Source organism: Coniosporium apollinis (assembly GCF_000281105.1).
Source record: "Coniosporium apollinis CBS 100218 chromosome Unknown supercont1.31, whole genome shotgun sequence".
NCBI classification, from domain to species: Eukaryota; Fungi; Ascomycota; class Dothideomycetes; genus Coniosporium; species Coniosporium apollinis.
Genome location: NW_006913293.1, coordinates 15,555 through 34,165, shown reverse-complemented (window position 1 = coordinate 34,165; position 18,611 = coordinate 15,555). Strand labels below are relative to the sequence as shown.

At 57.0% G+C, this 18,611-nt stretch overlaps 8 protein-coding genes across 8 annotated transcripts; 4 read left to right on the top strand and 4 right to left on the bottom strand.

The window, feature by feature from the left end:
- Window positions 1–292: 292 nt before the first annotated feature.
- On the bottom strand, window positions 293–4,144 carry W97_06058 (uncharacterized protein; the record flags this gene model as incomplete). Its single annotated transcript, XM_007784070.1, has 3 exons — window positions 293–2,968; window positions 3,016–3,210; window positions 3,263–4,144. 3 exons carry the CDS (start codon window positions 4,142–4,144, stop codon window positions 293–295), a joined length of 3,753 nt encoding a protein of 1,250 aa, XP_007782260.1.
- A 478-nt stretch (window positions 4,145–4,622) lies between these two features.
- W97_06057 (uncharacterized protein) lies at window positions 4,623–7,012 on the bottom strand (the record flags this gene model as incomplete). The annotated part of the gene is made up of 3 exons (XM_007784069.1): window positions 4,623–5,273; window positions 5,325–5,643; window positions 5,697–7,012. 3 exons carry the CDS (start codon window positions 7,010–7,012, stop codon window positions 4,623–4,625), a joined length of 2,286 nt encoding a protein of 761 aa, XP_007782259.1.
- Window positions 7,013–7,412: 400 nt separating this feature from the next.
- On the top strand, window positions 7,413–9,053 carry W97_06056 (uncharacterized protein; the record flags this gene model as incomplete). Its single annotated transcript, XM_007784068.1, has 2 exons — window positions 7,413–8,399; window positions 8,457–9,053. 2 exons carry the CDS (start codon window positions 7,413–7,415, stop codon window positions 9,051–9,053), a joined length of 1,584 nt encoding a protein of 527 aa, XP_007782258.1.
- Window positions 9,054–9,468: 415 nt separating this feature from the next.
- Window positions 9,469–11,204, top strand: W97_06055 (uncharacterized protein; the record flags this gene model as incomplete). The annotated part of the gene is made up of 6 exons (XM_007784067.1): window positions 9,469–9,520; window positions 9,575–9,667; window positions 9,720–9,838; window positions 9,896–10,118; window positions 10,172–10,272; window positions 10,329–11,204. 6 exons carry the CDS (start codon window positions 9,469–9,471, stop codon window positions 11,202–11,204), a joined length of 1,464 nt encoding a protein of 487 aa, XP_007782257.1.
- An 835-nt stretch (window positions 11,205–12,039) lies between these two features.
- Window positions 12,040–12,475, top strand: W97_06054 (uncharacterized protein; the record flags this gene model as incomplete). Its single annotated transcript, XM_007784066.1, has 2 exons — window positions 12,040–12,142; window positions 12,219–12,475. The coding sequence occupies 2 exons, from the start codon at window positions 12,040–12,042 to the stop codon at window positions 12,473–12,475; spliced, it is 360 nt and encodes a 119-aa protein (XP_007782256.1).
- Window positions 12,476–13,784: 1,309 nt separating this feature from the next.
- On the bottom strand, window positions 13,785–15,747 carry W97_06053 (uncharacterized protein; the record flags this gene model as incomplete). Its single annotated transcript, XM_007784065.1, has 4 exons — window positions 13,785–15,239; window positions 15,292–15,473; window positions 15,524–15,571; window positions 15,621–15,747. The coding sequence occupies 4 exons, from the start codon at window positions 15,745–15,747 to the stop codon at window positions 13,785–13,787; spliced, it is 1,812 nt and encodes a 603-aa protein (XP_007782255.1).
- A 381-nt stretch (window positions 15,748–16,128) lies between these two features.
- On the top strand, window positions 16,129–17,166 carry W97_06052 (uncharacterized protein; the record flags this gene model as incomplete). The annotated part of the gene is made up of 1 exon (XM_007784064.1): window positions 16,129–17,166. One exon carries the CDS (start codon window positions 16,129–16,131, stop codon window positions 17,164–17,166), a length of 1,038 nt encoding a protein of 345 aa, XP_007782254.1.
- A 596-nt stretch (window positions 17,167–17,762) lies between these two features.
- On the bottom strand, window positions 17,763–18,472 carry W97_06051 (uncharacterized protein; the record flags this gene model as incomplete). Its single annotated transcript, XM_007784063.1, has 2 exons — window positions 17,763–18,298; window positions 18,370–18,472. The coding sequence occupies 2 exons, from the start codon at window positions 18,470–18,472 to the stop codon at window positions 17,763–17,765; spliced, it is 639 nt and encodes a 212-aa protein (XP_007782253.1).
- Between the last annotated feature and the right edge of the window lie 139 nt (window positions 18,473–18,611).

Below are 18,611 nucleotides of genomic sequence, written 5' to 3'. Positions count from 1 at the left end.
AGACTTGTGTCAAATGTGACTTCCGTGGTTGCAGTCAGGGGATTTGGCACCAGCTGTACACGTGTAGCGGAACTGAATCAGCTCGACTTCGCTCATTAAATGCTATTAAGCCCGGCTACGTTAGTCAACTACGCAATAGAAGAGGCTATCGGAGCGCAGAAACCAGCCATATGCCTACCACCTTGCCGGTCTGATCCCACAGGCAACGCCGTCAGGGGAAAGCCCGAGAGTAGCTCTTTACCGCCAGCTCTCCTCTCCTCAAGCAAGTTCATCAGCCCTCCAAACCTGTCCTTCAGCCAAACATATCCTGCACGCCCTCAAAGTCCTCCTCCCCCCTCACGATCCCCGTCTGCTCCGGCTCCATATACTCCTCTCTAACCTTCTCCCTCCGCTTCGGCCGCTCAATCCTCCCCATCTCATGAATCCCCACGCCCCTAATATCGCCCAGCAGATCCAGCACCAGCGCCCTCTGCTGCCTCTCGCCCTTGCCCTCGGCGCAAATCCCCTCAAATGCCCGCTCCACCTTCGCCGCCCGCTCCTTCATGCCGGACATACTCAGGATCAGCCCCCGCGCCGTCTCGGGGTCCAGCCGGATGATCTGCGCAATCAGCCCTGCGAGGTCCTTCTGCACGTCGACGAAGTAGGGCTCGTGCAGGGACGTGACGGCCGTTCTGAGGACGTCGAAGGCGAGGAAGTCGCGCACGGGCGACGCGTCGCGGTAGTGGGGGAGCGTGCCGCGCAGGATGCGGACCGCGAGGCTGCAGCTGCGGGTGTCGCGGAAGGTGAGGGCGTGCGCGAGGAAGACGAGCAGCGGCTCCATGGCGGTGGGAGTCGCAAGGATGAACTTGTACATAGGGTGCGGAGCTTGGGATGAGCGTGGTAGGTCTGGTGGTGTGGAGACGGTCAGCGGCGCGGAAGATCCGCTGATGAGGCTGTATTCGAATGTATAGACTTGCTTACCGGTGCGCGGGTAATCGAGCAAGGTGGAGACGAGCGTGAGTGAGGAGAAGGTGAGTTGGCGCAGGATACTCTCCGCCTTCATCTCATCGCCCAGGTTGTCGTTGTCCCCAGACTGGCTGACTTTTGTGTTGATGGAATCCCATTCGGCGGAAATCTTCATGTCCAGCTTGGAGGCAAGTCCTGCGACCACAGGTGGTAGGAAATGAGGCCGGAGATGGACGGGGCACTGCTCGATCAAGCTGTTCGACATGCTCAAAAGCACTGATAAGTGATGTGTCGATAGTGCATGCGCATCCTTATACAGGGCTTCGCTCAGGCCCTGAGGTAGCCCAGGGATACCATAGAAGAAGTCTCGGAAGCGCGACATGCCATAAAGAATAAAGAAGGACGTCTCTCGGATCTGCCTAATAGTTCCGCGTACCGTGGAGGCAAAGCCCTCGAACGTCGTCTTGGACTCGCTAACTCTAGCAAAGAAGTCATCTCTGCTCTCGCTAGATATCCCGGCTTGCCAGAACCGGTCGGTGAGCACCCGCTTGATGATGACTTGCATCTCTTCTGGATACTGTGACCAGTTGTCCATGTTGTGGAAGGCTTGGGCTTGGGCGATGAGCGGGAGTAGAGCCTGAAGAATGCTGGGGAGCTTGGACGACCAGAGCTCGCACGCGGTCTCGAAGATTTGGCTGTCCTCGCGTACTTTCTCCGTCGACGCGGCAAGCAAATGCTTCGTCGAGCGCAGCGGTAACCTCTGGCATTTCTCCAGGATATGGTTCTGAAGCGCCTGGCCTTCCGCATCCAGCTGCTGTGCCGACCAGTCTTCTACTCTGTGGAGCTGTCGCGTCGAGAAGAAGCTAGGCAACTGATCAAGCCCAAGAACGCGAAGAAACCCGTCAAAGCTTCTTCCGGCCTCGGTCAGCTCAGGGTTCTGCCACGATAAAGCAGTTGCGTTCAAAGCCTCCTCAAGCCGGTTCTGCCGTTCCAACCGTTCGGCTTCGTCTTTCGGAGTGGATCGTTGGTTTATGATGAACAAGAAACTCTTGAAGCCCGACGCACGGCGGTCGTTGTCGCCTAAACGAGAGCTCATTACCTGCTCCAACTTGCGCTCGAGCTCACTGTAGGCGCTCATGAAGAAGTCAGGGAACGCTATAGCAAGCCGTTGCATTTCTGATGCGCACGTCGAATCCAGGCTCTTGACCGCTTCGGAGTACAAAGGAAAAGCCTCGTTGTCGTCAAAACGTATGTTGATGATGTACTCCAGGATTGTTCCGGCAAGACTTGGTCTTGTTGGCAAAGCCTTGGCCGACGTTGTCACCGTTAGCTGAATTATCTTTCTCACGAGTTCAGGGTCTTGTATCTCAGTCGCGAGCACGCTGCTGCACCACTGCTCAAGATTGTCTTCTATGATGTTCCGGTCGCTCTCTCGCTGCTGCGGATCGCTCCCATCGCGGCTGAGCCATTTGAGGTAGCCCTTCAGGGCGGCATCAATCACAGTAACCTGAGCTTCAGCGTGGAGCATAGTTGGTGAGCTCTTGGAAAAGTCTTGCATTGAGAAAGGCGGTTGGCCTTGGTAAAGGTTCTTTAGCACTGTATCAGCCCGCACCAGGATATGCGGTATGGCCTCAGGCGGCATCCGTCGAACCATGATCTCGACCATGTCAACGCAGTACCGTCGATAGTTGCCGATGAACGCATGTCGCTCAGGTACGGTATCGAAGTCCTCGTTGAGGAACAGAAACGTTGTGTCAGTGCAGTCTTCAGGTAAGGCTTCGTAACGCACAAGTCTCTGGCTACAAATTTCGAGAAAGGGGCCTCTGATCAAGAGGCTGACCTCGGAGTCTTGGAGAATCCGACCTCTCAGCAACTTTGTCCATGAATGGAGGATAGGAATCGAGACGGTTAGGCTCGGATGTCCCAACAGCTCGAATGAGAGAGAGAACAGGGCATGCAGAGCGCTCCCTTTCGGGACGAGATGTGGTTTCTGCTCGACAAAGTTTGTTAAGGTTGATAGTAGCTGCGTATATTAGTTGGGAATGATACTATAGGAGACGTAGGCCAAACCTCGGAGAGCTTCTTGCAAAGCGTGTACTTGGCCTCATCGAGGTCATGAACATCCCAACCTGTAATTGACCAGTTGTAGACATCGGTGAACAGAGATATGCGTGCCGGTGAGTACATGGGACAAACGAGCTCGAGAAACTCATCGTCGTGCAGCCCTTGCCGGCCGTAGATCGCCTGCATAGCCTCGACAGCCGCCTGATAAATCAGCAATATTCCCTGATCCGATTGATGATAAGGGCATAGTTACCGTTCTGAGCTCTACGTCCGGCTGTGACTCAAGCGCCTGACAGAAGTAGTCGACGCAGTGGGTCACTGAGATGGCCTTGGGCATGACCCATGCCACAGCTGCTCGTAAGGCACCTAAGGACCGGATTGCACAGTAGCGTATCTGGTCGTCCGGCCAGGAAGGGCCGAGGGATTGGCCCAAAAACTCACACAGCCTCATGATCCATCCTTGATCTCCGCTTCGAACCTGTGGTCCCGTCTCTCGCTTTGAGAAGTGTTCTTGGAGGACCGCCTGCGGGACGAATATGTCCACGCAGGCCCTGCCCAAGTCTGGTCCTCGCACACCAGCTGCAGCATCCTCCCGAATAAAGATGTCCTCAGACAGGGCTTCCAGAATGTAGAGGACGAGGGCTCTGTGCTCCAGAGATGTCTCCCAGAACGCGACGAGGTGATGGTCCATGTCCATCCATCCATCTCCCCAGGACCGCTTGGCCAGCTCTGTCCATAGCTGTGCTATCTTGTTCCGAAGAAACGACGGATCCCGTGGGCTGATGCTCCGAGCGAGCTGTATCACAAGGTGCGTGATTTCATCGGCTTGTTGCTGGTCGTACTCGTCCCAAACGTGTCTGATCGAAAACTCGAGCATGGACAGGCCATAATGGCGGAGAGTTGGCGGGTGGGACTTTTCAACAGCGAGCTGGAAACCATAGGTAGGAGCTTGGGGATGGTGTTTGGCTTCATCGAGGAGAGCGGTTGCTTGCTGTCGAAGCTCGGCGGACGTGTGAGAATCGTATGCGGTGTCGAGGGCTTTTCGTAGTTGCGAAAGATCGTTGTCAGTTGTGCTCGGAGTGGGAGCTTGAGAAGATCCGTTGGTCGTGTGAGCGACTTCGCCGTTCATGGCCATGAAGGCTTGCTGCAAGCTGTCGCAGTCTGCTCCGAGAGTGGCAGCTCAAACTATAGTCACGTTGAGAGACTCTTAAAGTAGGCAATGAATATCTGGCTGAGGAAGCAAACAAACCCGCGCTCAGAGGTCGTCGCTGCGAATGTTGTCACAATTTGCGTCGAAACACGCTGCAGAAGACAGAAACGTTAGCATTGAATGCCTCCAGGCCGGGACCGCATGCGTTCACATGATCGAGAAGTTCTTATTGAGCACTTCTATCATCTGGAGCGTTTGCAAGAGACGAGGCGGCGGGCACACACGCGCTTCTGCCTGAACACGGAGTCACGGGAGTCACCTTCAACTTGGAAGACAGTCAACGCTTCGGTGAACATGTAAGCTGTACAATAACGCCTGGTATCCCAACTCAGACCCCCCGGAACCAATGCTCCCAAACCACGTTCCCCACCCGACTATCTCAACACTCTCGTCTATTGTCCCCCTACATAACCACACAGTTCTTTCCCTGCTGCTGACACTGCTCCAAATACCCCTCCTCTTCCTCAGCCCCAAGCACCGTCCCAGTCTTCCTTCTCACACCCTTGATACTTATGTGCTGGTCTCCTTCGCCGTGCCACCACCTCAGCCGCTGAGTCTCACATCCCTCGCCCTCCTCAACACTGATCGTCCATTTACCGCCGCTCACCTCAATCGTGTTCCTCCCCTGCGGGAAGTGATGCTCTGGGAGAAATATCTCCGTCGGTGCGTCGTCTTGTGTGGGCGTCTTCGCTGTGAGAGAGAGTCTAAAGATGCAGTTGCGGAGGTCGAAGCCGTGGGTCAAGAGATCACCGTGCGTGGCGATGGGGGTCGGACGGACGAAGGCCTCGGCTGCGCGGTAGCCAGGTTTATCTGGCTTGTCAGAGGGCGGCTTTGGATTCGATGATGTCATGTTTTCGCCAGAGAGGGCTTGCTTTAGGTTTGACGGCGTAATGCTTGCGATTCTTGAAAGCTGGCTTTGCGAGTAGGACGGGGAGTTCGGATCGAGGGAGTTGCGGGACTCGGCGCCCGAGTCTGGGGTTGGAAGTGGGAGATCGTCTTTCGAGTAGATGGAGAGATCTTCGCCGTTCCATCGATCTCCCCAGTAGTGGTTGTTCTGGCTTTGGTCAGCATTTGTTGTCTTATTCAAGCCTCGTACCTAGCTTACAGTCGCGACATAAGTCCACAAGGTAAAACCGTTGGCTTTGCAGCCCTCAAGTGCAAAGTGATTCGCATCCATGGCCGCGATCTGGCTGCTGTAGTCGCCGGTCTTGTAAGCGTACTGGTCATCCATGTCGTATGGGATGCCGATTTCCGTGAAGACACAGGGATGGTTTCCCATGTAGTCGATGCCCTCTTTCCTAATTGCTGCCAGTTCATCTCGGAAGCAGTTTCGGATCGCTGTCTCGCCGATTTTGATTGCAAATGCCGGACTCAGATACCTCCCTCTCAACAGGCCGAACACATCTACGTTCCAGAGCCGGTTCCTGGCGTAAGGTAAGCGAGATTGTCAGAATAGGGAGTGGATTCTGGCACGTACCACTTCTTCGTCATCAGCGTCACGCCATCATAGAAATGTGGAGCAAAGACGATGTTTGGATCATCGTCTTTCGTACCCTTCATGGACGGCGGCACCTCCAGCACTGGCGGTTGACAAAACATGATGCTCTCTGGAAACACACTCTTGACCATGGCGCTGTGTCTTCTATAGTACTCTAGCCAGTAGTGATCTGTAAAGTATTTGTAGTCTATCGTCTCACCAGTACGTGGATCCTTGGCAAAGTAATCTTTCTTCAAGAGGTCGTCGGTAGATGGATCCCAGATCCCATGTTGAGCCCATAGACACTCGCCCAGCCTCCATCCTGGGTCTCTCTTCCAGCCGTAGTAAGTGTCATCGTAGTCTGCAGGTAGCCAAGCCGACTGGCCTTGCGGGTCTATCAGCACAGTGCCAGATTTGTAAGGGCCCATGCCCCCAAAGTCCCATGTGTCAATCTCGCAAGCTCTGCCCGATCCAGTTAGGATTGCTTGCCAAGCGGTAGGAGATGTGCCCTTTTTGAGCTTCTGCTCGTGTGGAATGACGGAGAGATCGGGGTGGCCGATCAGACCTCTGTTGGGCTCGTTCAGGCTCTCCCACCCTATGACCACATCGTTCTCCAAATCGCCAGCCTCATGGATCCTTTTCGCGAGGTGTTTTAATGCATCGAAGAAATGGTCTTGCAGCCAGTCCTGGACGTTTTTGCCGTCAATAATGGCCTTCGGGGCAAAATCCTTCCCGCCGAAGAAGCAAGTGAATATGACTTGGCAGGCGAGGCGGTGGTAATTAGTGGCCCAAATCATCTTCGGGAACTTCTCAGGCTCTGGGTAGGTATTCTGCACTAGAGAAGCCTCTGTAGCGTCGAACGCTCGAGGGTTTAGCCCACAAGCATATACAGTCCACATCGGCGCGCCTGAACCGCCAGTGAACCTCGACCAGACGTCCTGATGGGGGTCCATGAAAACGTAGAACCCATGGTCTCTGGCGACCCGGAGTATCGAGAGTGTATGCTGGATCCACTCCTCGTCGTACCTCCGCGGTCCTGCCGCTTCGATAGCCTCCCAGGTGAAGACATAGCGTATCGTGTTATACCCCCATTTCCTTAGCCGTGTAAAGTGGGTAGACGCCTCTTCCACGGGGAACGGCCGCTGGGCGAACGAGACGTTATCGCCGTTGAAGAAGTCCTCGGCAACGTGAGACGGCTGGTCAGGTCGATCGGGAAACTTTGCATCGGCGGCGACGTTGATACCGTGCAGGGTGACTTCGCGGTTGTGGGGATCTCGGAAGGTGGCGCCGTCAACTCGGAGGCGTAGAGGAGCCATGACGGCTTGCGAGGTTGGGATGAGGGGAGTGCTGCAAAGCGCGGGGAATTTATGTTATCTCGAGTGTTTGAGTATTGCACTGGTGGTTCTACATATGCATATGCAATCCATAGCATGCGGCAGGTGTCAAATGGCACTGGCACTCTCAGTCTTCTCCGCGCTTCAACGCCGGACCGTCATGCCGCTCGCAAGGATTGCCAGACTGGGCGTTGCCGGTCCTCGGGCCAGGCCCGAAGAAGGCCCGGAGCGCATCCCTCGATCTTTTGTGTTTGCCCTGAGGCTGAAGCCACCTTTACCTTCCAACATCCAGCGTCATTGAATCGCTCCTTAATCTTTAATTCCTCACCTCCCCTCACCCATTCATGATATCTGGCTACTCTCCGTGCAGCAAGCAGTAGCCATGATCCTTCCACTCACCTCCCTCGCCCTCAGCGCAATCATCCTCTCCGCCGCACCCCTAGCCTTCTCCCTCTCCGCGTCCTCCATACCCGCCGACACACCCATATCCCAGCTCATCTCCTCCGCAAATACGAACCTAGCCGCCGGCAACGCCCAGGACGCATTGACATACTTCGACATTGCCGTGTCCCGCGACCCGCAGAACTACCTCACCCTCTTCAAGCGTGGCGCAACCTACCTGTCTCTCGGCCGCAACACCCAGGCGCAGCAAGACTTCGACAGAGTCTTGGCGATCAAACCCGACTTTGAGGGCGCATTGTTACAGCGGGCAAAGATAAAAAGCAGGAATGGCGACTGGGAAGCCGCGCGTGCGGACTTCGAGGCTGCGGGCAAAACAGGCGGGCAGGAGATCGCAGAACTGCTGGAGGCGCGGGAAGCGTCGAGGCTGGCGACAGAGGCGGAGAGGAAGGGCGACTGGGAAGCGTGCGTCAGCCAGGCTGGGCTTGCGGTCATGACGGCGGGGTCGGATCTGGCGCTGCGGAAGCTGAGAGCAAGATGCAGGTTGGAGAAGGGCGAGGTGGTTGAGGCGCTCAGCGACCTGCAACACGTCCTCCAGATCGCATCAGGCTCAATCGAACCGCACCTGCAGGTCTCCGCGATGAGCTTTTACTCTCTTGGCGAGACAGACAAGGGGCTCTCGCAACTGGCCAAATGTCTGCAATCAGACCCAGATTCGAAAGCTTGTATGAAGCTTAGGAAGAGGGAGAAGGCACTCGACAAGAGATTGAAGAACGTGAAGCAGTTGATGGAGAAGCGGCAATTCAACAGCGCGGCCCATCAGATGATTCCGATGGGGGACGCTCCAGGACTGATCCAGGAGGTCAAGGAAGATGTCGAGAAATACAAGGGCGAGGGCATCATCCACCCTAAAGCACCCAGTGGACTGTACGGCAGTCTTGTCGAAATGACCTGCGAAGCCTACATGGAAGTAAGCTTCACTCGCGGCCTATGCATAGAGGCGTACTCTAGCTGACATGATTTCCAGATGAACAACAACAAGCGCGCGCAGCAGTATTGCGAGGATGCCCTAGCACTCAACCCTACCTTCTTGCACGGTCTCATCCACAAAGCACAGCGCCACCTTGACAACGACGATTTTGACGCCGCCATCCACACTCTCAACGAAGCCAAAGAACACCACGGCAACAACCAAAAGATCCAGAAACTGCTAAACGAAGCCCAGACGCTCCTCAAGCGCTCCAAGCAGAAAGACTACTACAAAGTCCTCGGCGTCTCGCGCGACGCCGACGACCGCGAAATCAAGCGCGCCTACCGCAAGCTCAGCAAGCTGTACCACCCGGACAAGGCTTCCCAGCAGGGTATTACGAAAGAGGAGGCGGAGAAGAAGATGGGGGCTATCAACGAGGCGTATGAGGTTCTCAAGGACCCTGAACTGAAGGCGAGGTTTGACAGGGGTGATGATCCGAATAACCAGGAGCAAGGTCATCCGTTCCAGGGAAGTCCGTTTGGCGGTCAGGGCGGCGGGCCGCACTTTGTGTTCAATCAGGGGCCGGGTCAGGGGTTCAAGTTTGCGGGCGGTCAGGGCGGCTTTCAGTTTCCGGGAGGCTTTGGTTTTCCTTAAGGGTTTGCGGAAAGCTTGGATAAGTTTTGGGAGCATTGCGTGGTGTTTACAGGGGATTTTGGGGAAGGCGTTGGATCTGTTCCCCGGCGTTTGTAGACTAAAAGCACGAGCGTCGGCTGATGCTGTGATTCTGTATTCTATCAACATTTCACATGTTGCAATTGGAACCCTGAAGCCTCAAAACTGAGACCAATTAGTATGTGTCTCCGACTGGGCATCTCGATCTATCGTGAGAGACACAATCAGAGCAAGTGTAATACGAGATGTCACGCCGCGCATGTACCTGCTGCACCGGCAGGAGGTCTTCTAGATCCGTCTCGCCTACCAAGTCCATCTACCACGTCAAATGTCCCGCCAGCAATAACCCCACAAGCCGCCGAGACGATGCCTGCATACTGCCGCCGTCGGCCTCAGCATGGAGTTTGAGGTGTCGTACAGCCTAGAAAATGAGCAGCAATTCTGGGACGGTGCGCTATGTATCTCCCCGTGCTTGTCCATCCACTGACCATCCGCTGGACCAGAACTCGATGACATAGTCTGCACACCGTGCCAATCGCACGAGGCCATCGACAACGCGCTCCGGGCGTACCTGAGCTTCACCACAAACTTCAAAGGTATTTCCTCCGCCGAATACCTTTCGCCGATACGGCTCATTGACTGGCGAAGAGGAGTACCTCCAATCCGACTACGACATTGCGCGCTGCTCGTACAAGCTGCTCGAGTCGGCGATCTTCACATCAAACAAGGACTATGTGCGGCGGCAGATTATATATGGACTGCTTCAGGTAGGATCAGATACGGTAGACAAAACCTGTGTGTCACGGGGAGTAACCGTAGAGCAGGAAGATGATGCGCCCACGCTCCACCTCATCGCAGCATTCCTGCTGTTCGACGGCCGCAGCAATGACGAGACGTTCGAGATGATGCGGGTGGAAGGCGTCTTCCCACGGCTGGTAGAGCTTATTCAAGCCCGACAGCGCGAGCAGGAGCCGCAGCTGCACCGTCTGCTGCTGGAGCTGATGTATGGGATGTCGCGGATGCAGCGACTGACATGGGAGGACTTGTGTAAGGCGCTAGGACTGTCAATTGAGCTGAAGTTACAGGCTGACGTCCAGCAGCGGCTGTCGACGACACTTTCGTGCTGCACCTCTTCCAGATCATCGAACAGCACTCCAACGACGCCAGCGATCCCTACCACTACCACGTCATCCGCGTCCTAGTACGTCAACTCAAAGCCCCCAATCCCCTCCTACGAGCCAGACTAACCCCCACCAGCTCGTCCTCAACGAGCAATACCTCGTCGCCTCCACCGTCCCTCCACCCCCCACCACCTCTCCCAACCCCCCGCGGGCCCCGCTCACAAACCGCGTAATCAAAGCCCTCTCCACCCACGGCGCGCACCACAAAACCTTCGGCGAAAACCTAATCCTGCTCCTAAACCGCGAATCCGAAACCAGTCTGCAACTCCTCATCCTGAAGCTGCTCTACCTCCTCTTCCAGACGCCCGCCACAGCAGAATACTTCTACACAAACGACCTCTTCGTGCTGCTCGACGTGATCCTGCGCAATCTCCTCGACCTGCCGGACGACAGCGACGACCACGGCGGCACGACGCCTGTGGGGGCGCTGCGACATACGTATCTCCGCGTGCTGTGCCCCCTGCTGGCGAATAGCCAGATCGGACGACAGGGCGGCGGAGGCGGAGGCGGGTATAAGCGCGAGGAGACGGTCAAGGTGCTGCGGAGTCTGGCACGGCGACAGGGGGCTGGGTGGGCGCACTTCCGGCCTTTGGATGGGACAACGATTCGGTTGGCGGAGCGGTGTTTGAGGGTGCCTTGGTTGAGGGCGCAGGAAGACGCCGAGATCAATACTAACTCGAACTGGGGTATCAATGGCGGTGGGGAGGGGCATGGGGATGGCGTCGTTGTTGTCTCGCCTGTTGAGGATGATGCTGCGGAGGAGGGGGAGCCGGTGGCGGCGATGAGTGAGAGCCAGATTAGCACGGCGAGCGAGGGGCAGAGGGAGTTGCTGGCGAGGAGGATGCTGGGGATGAGCCAGTCGACTGGGGGTAGCGAACTCAGTGTTGCGGCTGTGGCGGCGCAGACGGAAAGGCCGGGCGTGTTGACGCCGAGCAAGGCTGAAGGTGCGTAGTGGAGCTGGGGTTTTGTAGATACACTGTTTCGCATTTTGCTTCAGGGCCCTTGTGCATGGCTTCTTTTAGCGCCTGGGGTGGTAGGTATTGTCCAGGGAGATGCATTGGGACCACTAGGAGAGGCATTGAATACTAGTGCTAATGGTGTAGTAGTACATAAACATTTCATTCATACCCACGGTCTTTACGATGTTACAAGCGCAAGCGTTTCTGATTCCGAGTTCGGGTGGTAGCGCATGGAACCCCCTTCATCGCTCCCTTCCCTTCCTTCTCGCTTCACTCGTCCTCACTGCGTATTCCGTTTGCTTTGGGATGGCAGCGATTGAGCGGGTCGGTGCGCTATGCTGACGATGTCACGAACCACGGTATCCTTCGTTCTCACCATCTGTCTTCATCCCTTGAAGTCACCTCTTACGTGCCGGGAGAGTTAGATGCAACTGCACTGACTATGCCCTCCAAGCATAGCTCTGCTACATGCGGAACCAAACATCCATTCAGCGGTTCCCCCGCTGGCATGAGCTGGTGGCAGTGTTGTTTCTTTCCTTACTCTTCAGATGAATGCACTTCTTCTTTCCCTGTGTGCTAAAGTCCCGCCCTTCTTCTGTTTGTTCGAGCCGTCCGTTTGTCGAGCCCCTGGCAGAGGCTCCGCTCGTACGTAGCAGCAGCAGCGTACTTTAGTACTCGCCCACTCGTGCCATAGGCTTCCATATCACCATGTTTCGTTCTTGCGTAAGGCGGCATAGAAAGAAGCGAAGATAGCTCTCCCAATCCTCCACCCGTCGCCCGTACTAGTCAAAGTCCTTAAAAGAAAGAATACCACCGCCTTGTTTATCCATGGCTATCATTGACCCCGATAACGCCCCCGTAGGAGCCCTTCATACGATTGAAAGGCTCGAAGGAATGCAGCTTCTAGCCCTATACCGCCAACAAATTATAGGTAAGCCCATCAGCCTCCCCTAAACCCCTTCCACGCCTATTTCTAAACACAGTGTGCTCACCGGCTCCACGTACAGCAAATGCGGCAGCGCTATCCGGCAGCGAATGTATCGTTTTCACCAGCCGTGGCACAGATGCACAGGGCGCGTCGGTATGCTTCGCGGGCGTCGCCACAGCCGCGAGCAAGAAGCACTCGCTAAAGCACTTCGTGCTGCGGGCGCGGAGTAGGGAAGACGGCACGCCGTTGGCTTCGAGACTCGAAGCCGCGGAGAGGCTACTGACAATAACGGAGAAGGCGCTGGAGAAGGATGGGGTGAGGTTGAGGTCGGTGTAAGGTAGATCCAGCGGACCTAAGCTGTCGCTATCTTCCATTTGCTACACTCCCGCTCTTCTCTGTTTGTCAAGCTGTCTGTTTGTGGAGCTGTTGGCAGAGCCCACACGGGTATGTAAAGAACGAGAATATCTTCTCACCGCCCGCTCATTTGTACGCTAGCATCGTACTTCAACGCGTTTCGTTCCTGCGTGATCCAATGTATGTTCCCATCCACACCCCCACATCTCAGCATCACCTTATCCTCTCCTTCCATCTACCACGTATCCCTCACGACGAAACGAGGCAGCTCACCGACATCTACTTTGAGCAACCGCCGCAGCGCTCTGGGGCGGGAGTTGCGTAGTTTCAATCCGCCCGAAGGGCTACACGCACAGGGCGGGAACGGCCTTCTCTGCGGGCATCTACAGACCTACGGGATGGCGGAGGTCCGCTCAAGATCCTGCTACGAAGCACCAGCCATGTGGACGGCACGGCCTTATCTGTCCAGGCTTCAGGTTATGGACAGGCTGGCGGCGACGGCGGAGGCTTTGCTGGAGAATCCGACGGTTCCGGGGGGTGCGTTGGTGATTCAAGGATGAACGGCAGTCGTTGTGTCGCCGGTGTGACTTTCCGCAACAGAATGGGCAGGAGTTCTCGGGAGGCGCGTGGAGTTTGTGCGAAGGCGGACTTGACAAGTGGAATGGATTGGTCGCGAATGAGGAAGCAGCGTGACAGATTTCCGCGTTGTCTTGAGCTCTGCTTCGTGGCCTCTTTACCTGGCACAAAGGCTGGGGATACGGATACCAAGTGACGAGCCAGACAAATCTCGACCACAATGTTTGACACCGTCCCACGTATCTCCCAACATATAGGCGCTCATGCAGAGATGCGATAGGCCGACGGCTTTAAGCTCGCGAGAACGAGATTGGGGGACTTTTCTCGCGGTCTCAGATTATGAGTACATATAGCGCACCCCACGCGAAGACTGACGGGAACTGGGATCATACGCGAATCTTCCTTTTCTCGAGAGCGAAGCGGGAGAAGGCCCTAGCAAACAGATCCCCAGGGACAGCTCCACAGCACCGGAAATCTCCCAGCAACAGAGCAACCCCGACGCCCATCCTGCGAACACGTCGTAACGCAAACCGAGGCCTGAACGAGAAGCTCTGATGCCAACCTACCCCACATGCCCGTAAATATATAAACTCCGTCCGAGCCAGACACACCCTGGACGATATGCTCTGCCGTACGCCCCCCGCTTTCTAAGGGCAGAAGACCCTCCTCAGTTCGACGTCCAGACGCTTCACACCTTCTCTTCGCTCTGCAGGAATCAGTATACCATCCCCCCATCCTCGTAAGCCCCATCAAGGCCATACCCCTTCCCCGCACTACCCACATCGTCCAAGCTCTTGTACCCACCACCCCTACCGCGACCTCGTCCGCCGCCGCCGCCGCCACCACCACCACCACCACCACCGCCACCTCCGCCACCTCCGCCTCCGCCTCGGCCATATCCGCCTCTCGCGCCGCCCCTGTTGGCTCCGTGGTGGAAATCCCTACCACCCCTGCCCTGCCCATAGTGCTGACCTCCCCGTCCCCTATTCTGATTAAAAGCCCTCTGGTTCGCCGAGATAGCAAGCGGTCTCCGATCGTCCGGCGGAGCAGGCCTGGGGTGCGTATTCCTTGCCTGCTGGTGCGGCTGTTGTGGCTGGTTCTGGGTGCTCCCCAGCGCGGGCCATTGATCCTCATCGCCCGCATCTAGCCGGATGAAGTCTTGTTGGTTCTGCATCTCCTCCGCTCCGCGCTTCCTCTCCCTCTCCCGCGGCGGCCCACGCCTCTCCTGCTCAATCTTCAGCAAAACCTTCTCTCCGACCGTCGTCTCGAACTCAAATGCCTTGTCCTCGGGCACGGGCTGCCAGTTCTGGATCCGTCCCGCGTCTCTGGCATCCGTGTGCCTGCCGCGCATCGCGAGCACGACATTCGGCGTCGCGTGGTCCGTGTAGACGTACGGCGCCGCCTGGGTGGGTGAGGGCCGCACAGGCGCGACCCGCGCAGCCCACAGCTTGTTCTCGAAGAGCGCGACGCCTGTGACGCGCCAGCGCCGCTTGGCGCCGATGCCGCCGACTTTGCGCAGCAGGCTGTGGGGGGCGACGCCGGGCTTGATCATGATGCTGTTGGCCATGTACTTGATGTCTGTTTCGGAGGTGTTGGGTGGGATGGCGACGAGGCTGCACAGGCGCTCTGTGTCGCGCGGGTGGATCAGGTAGCCGGTGTAGAAGATCTGCTTGGTGATGGTCATGGGGAGGGCGCGCGGAGGGGCGGTCCCGGCGCGGACGAGAAGGTTGTGCGCGTTGATCATGCGCTGGATCTCGGCGACTTCGGAGACGGGATCGAGGGTCGTGGCGTTCTCGGCTACTTGGATGACTTCGGCGGTGATGGGTTTGCGGGGGATGGGTGGGTTGGGGGAGAGCAGGGCGCTGTTGAAGGAGGTGAAGAAGTTGCGGAAGCCCTGGGTGTGTTTTGGGCGGTCTTCGTAGACGCGGATCTCGTCGGCGTCGCGGTAGGTGTGGACGAGGTCGCGGAGGAGTGTTTGCTTGAATTCCATCGTGCTTGAGAATCGCTGGTTCGCGGGACCGACGGTGGGTTTGAGGCAGGTCATGTCGAAGTGGAGATTTTTGCTCTTGACGATCTTCTTGACAAGCTCGGCGAAGGCGCCTTCGGCTCGGCCGGTGAGGAGGACGGATAGGGCGTCTTTCTGCTGCATGGAGAGCTCGACGAGTTGGACCTATGAGAGACGGTCAGCAGGACGGTGCCGCTTAGGAGCAATTGACACGTACAATCTGCTCATTCCACCATCCTTTCCACGCCCGCGGCTCCTCTTTCTCTTCGCCTTCACCAGTAGCAGCGAGGATGGCAGAATCATGCCACCAGCCACCGTTGACGAAGACATCCTGGTTCTGTAGCTGGCCGATAGTGGGGCCGGTCCATACCTGTCGGTTCGGAAGGGGACTGCAGAAGACTGTAGAGGTGTCAGCTACTGTGTTTGGGGATTGGTTCAGGTGTACGCACGGGTGTTGTCAAAGTCGTAGACGTGGATTGCCTTGATCTGGTCGACGGCTGCCGGGGACGTTAGCTTCCAGGCTTCCCATGGGTTCGGATGGCTTACCTGGCAGCTCCGTCTCATGATCGCATGACCATCGCTTCAGCGCAGTCACGGTGTGGATTGGCGTTTGGCTACTTCCACTGATGCCGGTGCCGTTCGCGCTGGCGATTCTGTGGCCGTTCGTTGCCATCTTCTTCAGATGCTGTGAGATCGGGGAGAAGTGCCGAGGAAGCAAGAGGCCCATCCACCAAGAAGGAGGAGGGAGTGAGGAGGGAGTGAGGAGGGAGGGAGGGAGGAGGGAAAGACACAGAGCGGCTGAGCGGGCCGTGACTGCCGTTGTGAAACTGAAGTCCGTCGTCCGCCTACTCAGCCCTAACAGCCCGAGTACCTAGAACTGCCTAGTCCAGGACGAGTAAGCTTGCGGCTGCCAGACCCTTCCCTGTCTAGAGCGAACGGCTAGCCCCTGCTCGAAACGCCACCCGTCTTGATACCGCAGAGCCTCCGTCTCGTCTCCCTCTCGTCTCCGTCTCTCATCACCTGGCCCACCTTTCCACCACTCTTTACATATTGCATGGACACCGCCGCTCACTTAGAGACACCAAAATCGACAGTATCTTCTACCCCCTCAACCGTGTCACTCAAACGCAAGCGAACCACCAGCACCAGCGCCCAAGATGCCTGCGTCATCTGCCTCTCCCCCGTCTCCGAGCGCGCCATCACAGTCCCCTGCAACCATACGGCCTTCGACTTCCTCTGTCTAGCGAGCTGGCTACAATCGCACCCTCGCTGCCCTCTCTGCAATGCCCAGGTCACCGCCGTGCAGTATGATTGGTGTGGACCGGACGACTACAAGACCTACGTTGTCGAAACACCTGCGCTGACGCAGAAAGCGGCTTCCGCACCTCCGCATCCACGCAGCGGCAGTGGTGCGGGCTACGGAGCTGGTACCAGCACGCCACGCAGGCCTCGCCGGTCCCGCAACAACGAAGCTCCCGTCACGCCCGACGCTGCGCTCCTCCGCCGGCGCGCTGTGTACAGGAACAAGCTCTACTCCCTGCACGTCGGCAGCAACCGGCACTCGCGCTACCGGGACTTCACTGCCGCGAGCTTCGCCGCAGATGCGAATCTCCAGAGCCGGGCGCGTGCCTTCCTCCGGCGCGAGCTGAGGGTGTTTGAGTTTCTGGATCCGCTGGCGGCGGCGCCAACGCCTGAACCATCGACATCCTCGGCTGCACCTTCATGCGGAAATACTCCCAGCCGCACCATGACACCTACTGCCACGACAACAAGGCGCGCGAACAATGCAGAGTTCCTCCTCGAATACATCGTCGCCATCCTCAAAACCTCGGCCCCGAAAGGCGGCCACGCGGAAGAGCTACTCCAGGAGTTCCTCGGCAGAGAAAACGCGCGGCTGTTTTTGCATGAGCTGGAAGCGTGGCTTAGGAGTCCGTTCAGGAGACTCGAGGACTGGGATCGCCATGTGCAATATACTGGCGCTGTTCCATATGAGGTGCTTCGGGAGGGCGGGAAAGGGGCTTCTGGAGGCCGGAGGGGCCATGGTGGTGAAGAGTACCGGGGTTGGAGAAGGACGCATTGGGAGCCAGAATGAAGGTTTGGGGTGCGGGTGGGAGGATTAGCTTATGGTGGATGAGCTTCGCTGGGCCGCGTCGCTAGATGGGGCATTTGGCCTGCAGGATCCGTGGATTCGCGGCTAGCCGATCGCATGCGTTGGAAAGCGTTGGGCCTTGCTTGGTATCGTCATTAGGCTGAAGAAGCTTAAGTGTCTGATAGAAATCTTGCCGTGGGAGGAGCTCAACTGTGCTCATTCAGCAAGCTGGAAAGAGAGAGAGAAACTTGGCGCTCTTGGGTTGCCGCCATGCTGTCGAGAGCGTGGGAGAGGATACTTGCCAGAGTATATGGGGTACAGATGGAGAAAACGGGATGGTGCGGCGGAATGTATTGAGGTGGCGGAACATGTTTTTTGGACGAGGAACAACGCGAGATATCCAGTGAAAAGAGCAATAAGGCGGAAGGACCGGTATAGGAGGCAGAAAGCCGAGCATGAAAAGACTTTTATGAGTCACCACTTTGTCAAAACTGCAATAAATGACTGCATTCGTCACTTCTATCGAATCCCCCTTAAGCCAGTTCGCAAGGACACATGCCGTCACTCCACCGTCTTCCCTCTCCCTACATTGCAGATACCTACAGATGCGCGCTGCTAAACCTACATGGCGTAGGCTCACGCTTCCTAGCCCCCTTCTCCAACAACTCCCAATCCTCCGCCGTTAGAGCGACGAATCGAGCCTCCTGGATCGCACTTTCGGTCAAGTCGAGCAGCTTCTCCATCGCTGCGAGCCGCGATGTTAGCGGCGTGGTAACATCCTCGTCCTCGTCGGCCTCGTCGGCCTCTTCGTTTCCTTCGTTCTCCATGTCCATATCCTCGTCTTCCTCGTCCTCGTTCTTCCTGTTCTCTTTACCCTCGTCGTCCTCCTCGTCGCCCCCAAGGAAGGCATGCTTGAAGACGACCTTCGTCTCCTCATCCTCGTCCTCCCTTTCGCACCCGCGCATCTCTCTAATCCTCTCCTCCTCGTCCTCATTACGCATCAAGAAGACCTTCACGGACCCCTTCTCGGTAGAAGGCCGAAAGACGGCCGCGGAGAACGCAGGCTGGTCGTCGGACGCGCTCGTGCGGATGGTGCAGACGTCGCATATGCCGCCGAAGAGAGCCGAGGCGTTGGCTAGGCAGTGTTAGGGCAGCGGTTTGTCCATGGGTAACGGATGGGCAGGTATAGTGGAAGGGGAGGGCTACCTAGGATTTGGTGGCGGTAGCTACTAAGGAGCTGCATTTCGCGGTGCTTGTCTTGGAGGCTCTCGTACTCCGCAGCAGGATTGCTCGAGGAAGCGGTAGACATGGCGGCGTTGCTGCTGCTGCTGCTGCTTCTGTCGAATGTCATAGCCTGAATTGGAGAAATTGCCGAACTGTGACTCTGCGTGTGCGGCATTGCGCTGGAACGGCTGTGGTCATATACATCTCGGAGTATAGAGTAACGC